General features: G+C 45.5%; 1 protein-coding gene across 7 annotated transcripts in view; it reads right to left on the bottom strand.

Moving 5' to 3' along the window:
* LOC137377532 (sodium/hydrogen exchanger 9B2-like) overlaps nt 1-14033 on the bottom strand; it is a 208668-nt gene that overhangs the window by 22474 nt on the left and 172161 nt on the right. For all 7 annotated transcript variants that reach the window (XM_068047227.1, XM_068047254.1, XM_068047237.1 and 4 more), the window contains one exon: nt 1199-1307. In XM_068047227.1, the coding sequence (XP_067903328.1) occupies nt 1199-1307 (109 nt within the window). The remainder of the gene's footprint in view (nt 1-1198; nt 1308-14033) is intronic.

A 14033-nucleotide genomic window follows, 5' to 3' on the forward strand; every position in this document is an offset into this window, starting at 1 on the left:
ATTTCTCAGCAGAAATTCTACAATGAGCTACAGGCAATATTAATTGCTTAAGGAGGAAAAAACCCTTTGAAGAGACCATTTGTATTGCTGGAGGTAGCAAAAATTCCTTTTCTTCACTTCCAAGCCAAGAAGTCTTTGCTTCAAGATTGAATCTCTCTTGACTGATTGTGTTTTCTGGAACTTGCAGTAAAGTTTCGACTGAGAGACTGTCGGGTTTTATATTCCGGGTGGACCCATTTAACACCTGCTGCATCCAAAGTGATTTGAATGCCTATCTACTAAAAAGACTGTTTCATCAAATCCGTGTGGCGATTTTGAGTGGCATTTGATTATCTTTACACCAGGATACCTCACCCATCAGGAACGTAACCCTAACAACAAAGACTAACAACCCAGTTATTTATTTATTCTTAAGAAACAGCTAAGTTTTAAAAACATTTTTTTAAAAAAGGTTAACTGTTGATTTTTGTGCGTGTGTGAGAGAATGGGAGAATTAGGTTAAAATAAGACGTTATACGGTCTTTAGACATAGGTTTATCTTAATAGTATTCAAGATTTAGTGTTTAATAAATAGCTCATGTGTTGTTGTCTAAAGATACCTAGCTTGGTCTGTTTTATTCTAGGGGTTACTAGAGTGTTTAATTTGGCTGTTTTCCAGTTGGGTGGGAAAACTTTAATAATATGCTGCGACCTGTGGAGTGATGAGACTGAATTGACAGTGCGTTGCTCCCGCCTCAGTCGTAACACAAGAGACTTGAGGAAGAATTTTTTACACAGCGAGTGGTAATGACCTAGACTCTGCCTACAAGGGTGGAGGAAGTGGAGTCGATGAATGATTTCAAAAGGTAATTGGATGAGCATTTGAGGGAAATAAATTTGCGGGGCTACAGGGATAGAGCAGGAGAATGGGACTGATTGGACTACTCTACAGAGAGCCGGAACAGACCCGATGGGCTGAATGGCCTACTTCTGTGCCGCAATAACTCTAAGACTCTAGTTCTGCAACCTTTTTATACCCTCTCAAGAAGATATCTACAGTCACTCCGCACATTTATTACTCATAGAAACAGAAAACAGATCAAAAACTCTGCCATTCCTACCTTTTTAATTTACCTGCAATTTCAGACCTCAATGCTCATCTTACCTGTTTAAAACTCACCAATAATAATACCTTTAACCAAATTTTGGAACCTCTTACCGACTGTATATGGGTTTAGCGAAGTAACAGATATTTCTGCTCCAATCAGTCCAAATAGTAATGGCTGGAAGATAGCCCAGGCATTGGCAGTGATACCTTCAGCTCCACCCTACAAGTCAAAAAGTAGAAAGAAACTTCGGCAAACATGCAAATTTAGTGGAGATAAATGGCATTAACTGGTGATCTTACAATGCAACATAAGTATGTATAAGGAAAGGGCATCCTGAACACTATTTAATTAATCTCCTGAAGAGATCAAGTACTCAAAGTCAGCTTCCACATGCACAAGAATAACACCAAGTCCTATGTCTTTATCACTCTGTTAACCCCCTAAATATATCCAATGCTGTCAACGTGACTTTTTTTAAAAATTCTTTCACGGGATGCAGACATCGCTGGCAAGGCCAGCATTTATTGCCCATCCCTAATTGTCCTTCAGAAGTTGCTGGTGAGCTGCCTTCTTAAGCCAATGCTGTGCATGTGGGGTAGGTACGCTCACAGCGCTATTAGGAAGATGGTTCCAGGATTTTGACCCAGCAACAATGAAGGAACGGCAATATAGTTCCAAGTCAGGATGGTGTGCAGCTTGGAGGAGAACTTGCCGGTGGGGGTGTTCCCATGCATTTGCTGCCTTTGTCCTTCTAGGTGGTAGAGGTTGCGGGTGTGGAAGGTGCTTTCAAAGGAGCCTTGGTGAGTTGCTGCAGTTGTAGATGGCATACATTGCTGCCACTGTGCGTGGTGGTGGAGCGAGTGAATGTTGAAGGTGGTAGATGGGTGAATGAAGATGGTTGTGGTTGTTGAAGGCCAATCATCTTAGCCCCAGGACATCACTATAGGAGTTCCTCAGGGTAAAGTTCTAGGCCCAACCACCTTCAGCTGTTTCATCAATGACCTTCCTTCAATCATAAGGTCAGAAGTGGGGATGTTCACTGGTGACTGTACAATGTTCAGCACCATTCACGAGCTGATAAGTGGCAAGTAACATTCGCACCACACAAGTGCCAGGCAATGACCAAATCCAACATGAGATAATCTATACATCTCGCCGTGACATTCCATTACATTACAATCGCTGAATCCCCCACCATCAACAACCTGGGACCATTGACCAGAAACTGAACTGGAGTAGCCACATAAATACCATTGCTACAAGAGCAGGTCAGAGGCTAGGAATCCTGTGGTGAGTAACTCACCTCCTGACTCCCCAAAGCCTGTCCACCATCTATAAGGCACAAGTCAGGAGTGTGATGGAATACTCTCCACTTGCCTGGCTGGGTGTAGCTCCAACAACACTCAAGAAGCTCGACACCATCCAGGACAAAGCAGCCCGCTTGATTGGCACCTCATCAACATTCACTCCCTCCACCACCGACAGACATTAATATAAAAGCAAAATACTGCGGATGCTGGAAATCTGAAATAAAAACAAGAAATGCTGGAACCACTCAGCAGGTCTGGCAGCATCTGTGGAAAGAGAAGCAGAGTTAACGTTTCGGGTCAGTGACCCTTCTTTGGAACCCACAGACAGTAGCAGCAGTGTGTACCATCTACAAGATGCACTGCAGCAAAGCACCATGGTTCCTCAGACAGCACCTTCCAAACCCACGACCTCTACCACCTAGAAGGACAAGGGCAGCAGATGCATGGGAACACCAGCACCTGCAAGTTCCCCTCCAAGCCACACACCATCTTGACTTGGAACTATATCGCCGTTCCTTCACAGTCGCTGGGTCATAATCCTGGAACTCCCTTCGTAACAGCACTGTTGGTATAACTACCCCACATGGACTGCAGCGGTTCAAGAAGGCAGCTCACCACCACCTTCTCAAGGGCAATTAGGGATGGGCAATAAATGCTGGCCTAGCCAGCGACGCCCACATCCCATGAACGAATAAAAAAAAGTGAGTTACTCACTACAGAATTTCCAGCCTCTGACCTGCTCTTGTAGCCACAGTATTTATTTGGCAGGCCCTGTTCAGTTTCTGGTCAATGTTAACCCCCAGGATGTTGATAGTAAGGATTCAGTGATGATAATGCCACTGAATGTCAAGGAGAGATGGTTAGATTCTCTGTTGTTGGTGATGGTCATTGCCTGGCACATATGTGGAACAAATGTAACTTGCCACTTATCAGTCCAACCCTGAATGTTATTCAGCTCTTGCTGCACATGGACATGGACTGCTTCAGTATCTGAGGAGCTGCAAATGTTGCTGAACACTGTGCAATCATCAGCGAACATCCCCATTTCTGACCTTATAATGGAGGCAAGGTCATTGATGAAGCAGCTGAAGATGGTTGGGCCTAGGACACTACCCTGAGGAACTGCTGCAGTGATGTCCTGGGACTGAGACGACTGGCCCCCAACAACCACAACCATCTTCATTTGTGCTAGGTATGACTGCAACCAGTGGAGAGTTTTCCCCTTGATTTCCATTGACTTCAGTTTTGCTAGGGCTCCTTGACACCACACTCTGTCAAGTGCTGCCTTGATGTCAAGGGCAGTAACTCACCTCACCTCTTGAGTTCAGCTCTTTTGTCCATGTTTGGACCAAGGCTGCAATGTGGTCAGAAGCCAAATGGTCCTGGTGGAACCGAAACTGAGTGTCAGTGAGCAATTTACTGTCTGGCAAAGATGTGAATGACCAACATTACATATACTTAAACCATTGTTTTTGCACTCCCTCCCCCATCCAAAAACAAAAACTCTACACCCTTGACTCCATCTCCATCTCCTTGCTTCTTGCTCAGGCAGATCACAACCCTGATATAGATATAGGTTATAGATAGGTTGAGTGAGTGGGCAAAAACTTGGCAGATGGTGTTTAATGTAGGAAAGCGTGAGGTCATGCACTTAGTTAGGAAGAATCAAAAGGCAGACTATTATTTAAATGGAGAGAGACTTCAAAAAAGTGCAGCACAGAGGGATCTGTGTGTTCTTGTGCATGAAATACAAAATGTTAGCAAGCAGGTGCAGCAAGTAATTAAGAAGGCAAATGGAATTTTGCCCTTTATTGCTGAAGGGTTGGAGTTTAAAAACAGGGAACTCTTGTTACAACTGTACAGGGTGTCGGTGAGGCTGCACCTGGAGTACTGTGTACAGTTTTGGTCCCCGTATTTAAGAAAGGATATACTGGCATTGGAGGTGGTTCAAAAGAGATTCACTAGGCTGATTCCTGGGATGAAGGGGTTGACTTATCAAGAATGGTGAAACAGGTTAGGCCTTTATTCGTTACAGTTTAGAAGAATGAGGGGTGATCTTATTGAAATGTACAAGGTTCTGAAGGGGCTTGACAGGGTAGATGTTGAGAAGATGTTTCACTAGTGGGGGAATCTCAAACTAGGGGACATAGTTACAGAATAAAGGGACATCCATTAAAAACTGAGATGCAAAGGAATTTCTTCTGAGTGAAACATAGAAAATAGGAGCAGGAGAAGGCCATTCATTATGATCATGGCTGATCATCCAACTCAGTAACCTGTTCCCGCTTTCCCCCCATATCCTTTGATCCATTTAGATCCAAGAGCTTTATCTAACTCCTTCTTGAAAACATACAAGGTTTTAGCCTAAACTGCTTTCTGTGGTAGCCAATTCCACAGGCTCACCACTCTCTGGGTGAAGAAATTTCTCCTCATCTCAGTCCTGAAGGGTTTACCCCGTATCCTTAGGCTATGACCCCTGGTTCGGGAATCCCCACCATCGGGAACTTCCTTCCTGCATCTACCCTGTCAAGTCCTGTTAGAATTTTATAGGTTTCTATGAGATCCCCCCTCACTCTGCTGAACTCCAGCGAATATAATCCTTACCAACTCAACCTCTCCTCATATGTCAGTCCCGCCATCCCAGGAATCAGTCTGGTAAACCTTTGCTGCACTCCCTCTATAGCACGAACATCCTTCCTCAGATAAGGAGACCAAAACTGCACACAATATTCCAGGTGTGGCCTCACCAAGGCCCTGTATAATTGCAGGAAGACATCCCTGCTCGTGTACTCAAATCATCTCGCTATGAAGGACAACATACCATTTGCCCTTTTATACCGCCTGTTGCACCTGCATGTTTACCTTCAGCGACTGGTGCACAAGAACACCCAGGTCTCGCTGCATATTCCCCTCTCTCAGTTTATAGCTGTTCAGATAATAATCTGAGGGTAGTGAATGTCTGGAATTTGCGACCCCAGACAGTTGTGGAGGCTAGATCACTGAAAATATTTAAAGAGGAGGGAGATAGATTTTTGAAATGTCGGGGAGTTGAGGGCTATGAGGAGCTGGAACAAAAGAGGAACATAGAACACAGAACAGTACAGCACAGTACAGGCCCTTCAGCCCACGATGTTGTGCCGACCCTTTAACCTACTCTAAGATCAAACTACCTACATACCCTTCATTCTACTATCATCCATGTACCTATCCAAGAGTCGCTTAAATGTCCCTAATGTATCTGCTTCTACTACCACCGCTGGCAGTGCATTCCACACACCCACCACTCTCTGTGTAAAGAACCTACCTCTGACATCTCCCCGAAACCTTCCTCCAATCACCTTAAAATTATGCCCCCTGGTGATAGCCCTTTCCGCCCTGGGAAAAAGTCTCTGGCTATCCACTCTATCTATGCCTCTCATCATCTTGTACCCCTCTATCAAGTCACCTCTCATCCTTCTTCGCTCCAATGAGAAAAGCCCTAGCTCCCTCAACCTTTCTTCGTAGGACATGCCCTCCAGTCCAGGCAGCATCCTGGTAAATCTCCTCTGCACCCTCTCTAAAGCTTCCACATCCTTCCTATAATGAGGCGACCAGAACTGAACACAATATTCCAAGTGTGGTCCAACCAGGGCCTTATAGAGCTACAGCATAACCTCGCGGCTCTTAAACTCAATCCCCCTGTTAATGAAAGCCAACACCCCATACGCCTTCTTAACAACCCTATCAACTTGGGTGGCAACTTTGAGGGATCTATGGACGTGGACCCCATGATCCCTCTGTTCCTCCACACTGCCGAGATTCCTGTCTTTAAGCCTGTATTCTGCATTCAAATTCGACCTTCCAAAATGAATCACTTCACACTTTTCCAGGTTGAACTCCATCTGCCACTTCTCAGCCCAGCTCTGCATCCTGTCAATGTCCCGTTGCAACCTACAACAGCCCTCCACACTATCCACAACTCCAGCAACCTTTGTGTCAGTCATTTATAAAAATCACAAAGAGCAGAGGTCCCAGAACAGATCCCTGCGGAACACCACTGGTCACCGAGCTCCAGGCTGAATACTTTCCATCTACTACCACCCTCTGTCTTCTATGGGCCAGCCAATTCTGTATCCAGTCAGTCAAATTTCGCTGTATCCCGTGCCTCCTTACTTTCTGAATGAGCCTACCATGGGGAACCTTATCAAACGCCTTGCTAAAATCCATACACACCACATCCACTGCTCTTCCTTCATCAATGTGTTTTATCACATCCTCAAAGAATTCAATAAGGCTGGTGAGGCATGACCTGCCCCTCACAAAGCCATGCTGACTGTCTCTAATCAAACCATGCTTTTCCAAATAATCAGAAATCCTGTCTCTCAGAATCCTCTCCAATAATTTGCCCACCACCGACGTAAGACTGACTGGTCTGTAGTTCCCAGGGTTAACCCTAGTCCCTTTCTTGAACAAGGGAATAACATTTGCCACCCTCCAATCATCTGGTACTACTCCAGTGGACATTGAGGACGCAAAGATCATCGCCAAAGGCACAGCAATCTCTTCCCTCGCTTCCCGTAATAACCTTGGGTATATCCCTTCTGGCCCCGGGGACTTATCTATCCTCATGTCTTTCAAAATTTCTAGCACATCCTCCTTCTTAACATCAACCTGTTCGAGCATATCAGCCTGTTTCACGCTGTCCTCACAAACGACCAGGTCCCTCTCACTAGTGAATACTGAAGCAAAGTATTCATTAAGGACCTCCCCTACCTCCTCCGATTCCAGGCACAAGTTCCCTCCACTATCCCTGATCGGTCCTACCCTCACTCTGGCCATCCTCTTGTTTCTCACATAAGTGTAGAACGCCTTGGGATTTTCCTTAATCCTACCCGCCAAGACTTTTTCATGTCCCCTTCTAGCTCTCCTAAGTCCATTCTTCAGTTCCTTCCTGGCTACCTTGTAACCCCTCTAGAGCCCTGTCTGATCCTTGCTTCCTCAACCTTAAGTAAGCTTCCTTCTTCCTCTTGACTAGCTGTTCCACATCTCTTGTCATCCAAGGTTCCTTCACCCTACCATCCCTTCCTTGCCTCATTGGGACAAACCTATCCAGCAGTCGCAGCAAGTGCTCCCTAAACAACCTCCACATTTCTGTCGTGCATTTCCCTGAGAACATCTGTTCCCAATTTAAGTTCCTCAGTTCCTGCCTAATAGCATTGTAATTCCCCCTCCCCCAATTAAATATTTTCCCATCCCGTCTGCTCCTATCCCTCTCCATGACTATAGTAAAGGTCAGGGAGTTGTGATCACTATCACCGAAATGCTCTCCCACCGAGAGATCTGCCACCTGGCCTGGTTCGTTGCCAAGCACCAAATCCAACATAGCCTCCCCTCTAGTCGGCCTATCTACATATTGAATCAGGAAACCTTCCTGGACACACCTGACAAAAACTGCTCCATCCAAACTATTTGCACTAAGGAGGTTCCAATCAATATTAGGGAAGTTGAAGTCACCCATGACAACAACCCTGTTACTTCTGCACCTTTCCAAAATCTGCCTCCCAATCTGTTCCTCCGTGTCTCTGTTGCTATTGGGGGGTCTATAGAAAACTCCCAATAAAGTGACTGCTCCTTTCCTGTTTCTGACTTCCACCCATACTGACTCAGTAGACAAACCCTCCTCGACGACCTCCCTTTCTGCAGCTGTGATACTATCCCTGATTAGCAATGCCACTCCCCCACCTCTTTTACCTCCCTCCCTATTCCTTTTGAAACATCTAAACCCCGGAACATCCAACATCCATTCCTGCCCCTGTGATATCCAAGTCTCCGTAATGGCCACAACATCGTAGCTCCAAGTACTGATCCGTGCTCTAAGTTCATCACCCTTATTCCTGACACTTCTTGCATTAAAATAGACACACTTCAACCCATCATACTGGCTGCAACTTTGCCCTGTCAACTGTCTAACCTTCCTCACAGACTCTCTGCACTCTGTATCTGCCTGTTCAACAGCTACCCCATCCACTGATCCGTAGCTCCGGTTCCCATCCCCCTGCCAAACTAGTTTAAACCCTCCCGAAGAGCTCTAGCAAACCTCCCGCCCAGGATATTGGTGCCCCTCCAGTTCAGATGCAATCTGTCCTTCTTGTACAGGTCCCACCTTCCCCAGAAGGTATCCCAATGATCCACATATCTGAAGCCCTCCCTCCTACACCAGCTCTGTAGCCACGTGTTCAGCTGCACTTGCTCTCTGTTTCTAGCCTCACTAGCACGTGGCACCGGTATCAATCCTGAGATTACTACTCTGCTCGTCCTGCCTTTTAGCTTCCAACCTAACTCCCTATATTCGCTTTTCAGGTCCTCATCCCTTTTCCTAGCTATGTCATTGGTACCGATATGTACCACGACTTCTGGCTGCTCCCCCTCCCCCTTAAGAATCCTGTAGATTCGATCTAAAACATCCCTGACCCTGGCACCCGGGAGGCAACATACCATCCGGGAGTCTCGTTCGCGACCACAGAATCTCCTGTCTGTTCCTCTAACCATTGAATCTCCTATCACTATCGCTTTCCTATTCTCCCCCCTTCCCTTCTGAGCCAGGCTCAGTGCCAGAGACCTGGCCGCTGTGGCTTTCCCCTGGTAGGTCGTTCCCCCCCCCCCAACAGTATCCAAAACAGTATACTTATTATTGAGAGGAACGGCCACAGGGGATCCCTGCACTGTGCGCCTATTCCCTTTCCCTCCCCTGACGGTCACCCAGCTACCTTTATCCTGTAACTTAGGTGTCACCACTTCCCTATAACTGCTCTCCATCACCCCCTCAGCCTCCCGAATGATCCGAAGTTCATCCAGCTGCAGTTCCCTAACGTGGTCTGTGAGGAGCTGGAGTTGGGTGCACTTCTCGCAGGTGAAGTCAGCAGGGACACAAGTGGTGACCCTTACCTCCCACATCCTGCAAGAGGAGCATGCAACTGCCCTAGCTTCCATCCCCTCTGCTCTAAATTGACAACAGAGATTTTTAAAAAAAGGAGTTGAGGTCTGCGGCAGATCAGCCATGATCTTATTGAACGGCAGGGCAAGTTTGAGGGGCCGAATGGCCTACTCCTGCTCCTATTTCTTATGTTCTTATATTTCTGATGTTCAGTTCCACCTAGATTTGAGTTTTCATTGAATATACTATCCGCTATCAAGAGCTCTTAATACAGCAGTGAACCATTATTTGCGCAGGTTCCTAACTTACTGTAATCCACACAACTGTCACCCCGATATTGGATTTTTCCAATGCCTATGTTATGAGGCTGATGACTTACTCCCTTTAAAAACTCCAAATCATCCAAAAATACTAATCCTCATTTACAAATCTCTGTAAGGCTTCACCCCACATTACCTCTTGAACCTTCCAGTGAAGAATATGGGTGGGGCAGGGTATGGTGGTGGTGGTGGTCTTTAAGCTGCAACAGGTAGCAAAAATAGGAAGGGAAAATGCCATTTAAACATGATTTAAACACAAGGATGAGAATTTTAATTTGGAGACAGTGGGAATCCGGGAGTCAATGAAAATCAGCCGAGGTGATAAGAACCCATTACAAACTCCATGCCCTGGCTACTGACTCCATCACTGGGACAACTCCCTGCTCTTCTTAGTGTCATGGGATCTTTTACATTCATCTAAAAAAAAAATTGATGTCTCTATTTATATTTGGAGAGACAATATAAAATAAAGGGTACAATTCTAAAAGGGGTTCAGGAGCAGAGGGACCTGGGTGCATACGTGCATAAGTCATTGAAGGTGGCAGGACAGGTTGAGAGAGCGGTTAATAAAGCATACAGTATCCTGAGTTTCATTAATAGGTGCAAAGAGTACAAGAGCAAGGAGGTTATGTTGAACTTGTATAAAATGATAGTTTGGCTTCAGCGGGAGTACTGTGTCCAATTCTGGGCGCTGCACTTTAGGAAGGATGTGAAGGCGTTAGAGAGGATGCAGAAAAGATTCATGAGAATAGTTCCAGAGATTAGGAGCTTCAGTTATGAAGATAGATTGGAGAAGTTGGGAATGTTTTCCTTGAAGAGAAGGCGGAGAGGAGATTTGATAGAGCTATTCAAAATCATGAAGGGTCTGGATAGAGGAGATAGGGAGAAACTGTTCCCACTCGTGAAAGACCGTGATGGAGAGGGCACAGATTTAAAGTAATTGGTAAAAGAAGCAAAAGCAACATGAGGAAAAACTTTTTCACACAGCGAGTGGTTAAGGTCTGGAATGCACTGCCTGAGAGCGTGGTGGAGACAGGTTCAACTGAAGCATTTAAAAGGGATTACGCGGAGAAGGCGGGGAAATGGCATTAGGTGAAGGGCTCATTCAGAGAGCCGATGCAGATACGATGGGCCGAATGGCCTCCTTCTGCACAGCAACAGTTCTGTGATTTTATGAACAGACTGCCTTCATTTGATTTCTAACAGCTGAAGTATTCATACTGATGAGTGAGAGGAGGAGACATAATACTCTCCTTACAATTTCTCCCACAATATATAAACATTAATTTCACCAACTCTAAAGCATTTCCTGTAAATTTGATGATTGCTTTCAAAAGGGAATCAGACTGTTATATGAAAAGGAAGAATCTGTAGGGTTACAGGGAAAGTCACGGGAGTGGCACTAGGTAAATTGCTCATTTGGAGCAAAACAGGATCTGGCCAAAGTGGACTGGGAGAAGCTACTTGTAGGAAAGTCAATATCAGACCAGTGGGAGTCATTCAAAAAGGAAATAGTGAGAGTTCAGGGCCAATTTGTTCCCATAAAGGTGAAGGGTAGGACCAACAAGTGCAGGGAACCCTGGATGTCAAGAGATATAGAGGATTGGATAAGGAAAATAAAAAGGAGGCATAACAGATTCAGAGCGCTGAAAACAGCGGAGGCCCTAGAGCAGTGTAGAAAGTGTAGGGGGGGTATTTAAAAAAATTAGGAGAGCGAAGAGGGGACATGAAAAAGCACTAGCGGTCAAGATAAAGGAAAATCCCAAGGCATTTTATAAGTATATTAAGGGCAAGTGTTAGATATAGTTCTTAGGGCTAATGGGATCAAGGGATACGGGGAGAAAGCAGGAACAAGCTACTGAGTTTGAATGATCATCCATGATCGTATTGAATGGAGGAGCAGGCTTGAAGGGCCGAATGGCCTACTCCTGCTCCTATTTTTCTATAACCAGGGAAAGAGTAGGGCCCATTAAGGACCAAAGTGGCAATTTGTGTGTGGAGCCAGAGGACGTAGGTGGGGTTTTAAATGATTACTTTTCATCTGTGTTCACTATGGAGAAGGACGATGTAGGTGTAGAGATCAGGGAGGGGGTTTGTGATATACTTGAACAAATTAGCATTGAAAAGGTATTAGCTGTTTTAGCAGGCTTAAAAGTGGATAAGTCCCCAGGCCCAGATGAGATGTACCCCAGGCTGTTATGTGAGGCAAGTGAAGAGATAACAGGGGCTCTGACACAAATTTTCAAATCCTCTCTGGCCACAGGAGAGGTGCCAGAGGACTGGAGGACAACGAATGTGGTACCATTGTTCAAGAAGGGTAGCAGGGATAAACCAGGTAATTACAGGCCGGTGAGTCTAAGATCGTGGCATGGAAACTATTTGAAAACCTTAGTTAGGCCACACTTAGAATATTGCGTGCAATTCTGGTCGCCACACTACCAGAAGGATGTGGAGGTTTTGGAGAGGGTACAGAAGAGGTTTACCAGGATGTTGCCTGGTCTGGAGGGCATTAGCTATGAGGAGAGGTTGGAAAAACTCGGATTGTTTTCACTGGAACGACGGAGGTGGAGGGGAGACATGATAGAGGTTTACAAAGTTATGAGTGGCATGGACAGAGTGGATAGTCAGAAGCTTTTTCCCAGGGTGGAAGAATCAGTTACTAGGGGTCATAGGTTTAAGGTGCGAGGGGCAAAGTTTAGAGGGGATGTGTGAGGCAAGTTTTTTTTTTACACAGAGGGTGGTGAATGCCTGGAACTTGCTGCCAAGGGAGGTCGTGGAAGTAGATACGATAGCGACGTTTAAGAGACATCTTGACAAATACATGAATAGGAAGGGAATAGAGGGATATGGGCCCCGGAAGTGCAGGTGGTGTTAGTTTAGGCAGGCATCAAGATTGGCGCAGGCTTGGAGGGCCAAATGGCTTGTTCCTGTGCTGTACTGTTCTTTGTTCTTGTTGAAAAAATTTTGAGGGACAGGTTTAATCTCCACTTGGAAAGGCAGGGATTAATCAGGAATAGTCAGCATGGTTTTGCAGGGGGAGATCATGTCTAACTAACTTGATTGAATTTTGTGAGGTGATTAGATGTGTAGATGTGGGTAAAGCAGTTGATGTAGACTACATGGACTTCATGTAAGGCTTTTGATATGGTCCCGCATGGGAGATTGGTTAAGAAGGTCAGAGCCATTGGGATCCAGGACAATTTGGCAAATTGGATCCAAAATTGGCTTAGTGGCAGGAGGCAGAGGGTAATGGTTGAGGGTTGTTTTTGTGAGTGGAAGCCTGTGACCAGTGGTGTACTGCAGGGATCGGTTTTGTGACCCTTGCTGTTTGTAGTGTACATTAATGATTTAGACGTGAATATAAGAGGTATGATAAGTAAGTTTGCAGATGACACGAAAATTGGTGGTGTCGTAAATAGTGAGGAGGAAAGCCTTAGATTACAGAACGATATAGATGGGCTGGTAAGATGGGCGGAGCTGTGGCAAATGGAATTTAATCCTGAGAAGTATGAGGTGATGCATTTTTGGAGGACTAACCCTAGGAAGTACAGAGGGTCAGAGGGACCTTGGTGTACTCGTCCACAGATCACTGAAGGCAGCAGCACAGGTAGATAAGGTGGTTAGGAAGGCATATGGGATACTTACCTTTATTAGCCGAGGCATAGAATATAAACTAAACTAAACTAAAGTAAACAAGAGCAGGGAGGTTATGATGGTGCTGTATAAAATGCTAGTTAGGCCACAGCTGGAGTACTGTGTACAGTTCTGGTAACCACACTATAGGAAGGATGTGATTGCACTGGAGAGGGTGTAGAGGAGATTCACCAGGATGTTGCCGGGGCTGCAGCATTTCAGCTATGAAGAGAGACTGGATAGACGAGGGTTGTTTTTCTTAGAGCAGAGAAGGCTGAGGGGGAACTGATTGAAGTAAACAAAATTATGAGGGGCATTGATAGAATAGATGAGAAAAAACATTTCCCTTAGCGGAGGTGTCAATAACTGGGGGCATAGATTTAAGGTAAGGGGCAGGAGGTTTAGAGAGGATTTGAGGAAAAATATTTTCACCCAGAGGGTGGTTGGAATCTGGTACACACTGCCTGAAGAGGTGGTAGAGGCAGGAACCTTCACAACATTTAAGAAGTATTTAGGTAAGCACTTGAAACGCCATAGCATACAAGGCTACGGGCCCAGTGCTGGAAAATGGGATTAGAATAGTTAGGTGTTTGATGGCTGGCACAGACACGTTGGGCCATATGGTCTCTTTCTGCGCTGCAATAATTCTGTGATTCTCTCTAATATCTCATTTTAAAGACTGAATCGCCAACAGCCCACTACTGCCCTAGCCAGATTATGCCAAGAAAAAATGATCTGCATCTATATATCGCTTTTTACAACCACCAAA

The sequence above is a fragment of the Heterodontus francisci genome, chromosome 1 (assembly GCF_036365525.1).
Source record: "Heterodontus francisci isolate sHetFra1 chromosome 1, sHetFra1.hap1, whole genome shotgun sequence".
NCBI classification, from domain to species: Eukaryota; Metazoa; Chordata; class Chondrichthyes; order Heterodontiformes; family Heterodontidae; genus Heterodontus; species Heterodontus francisci.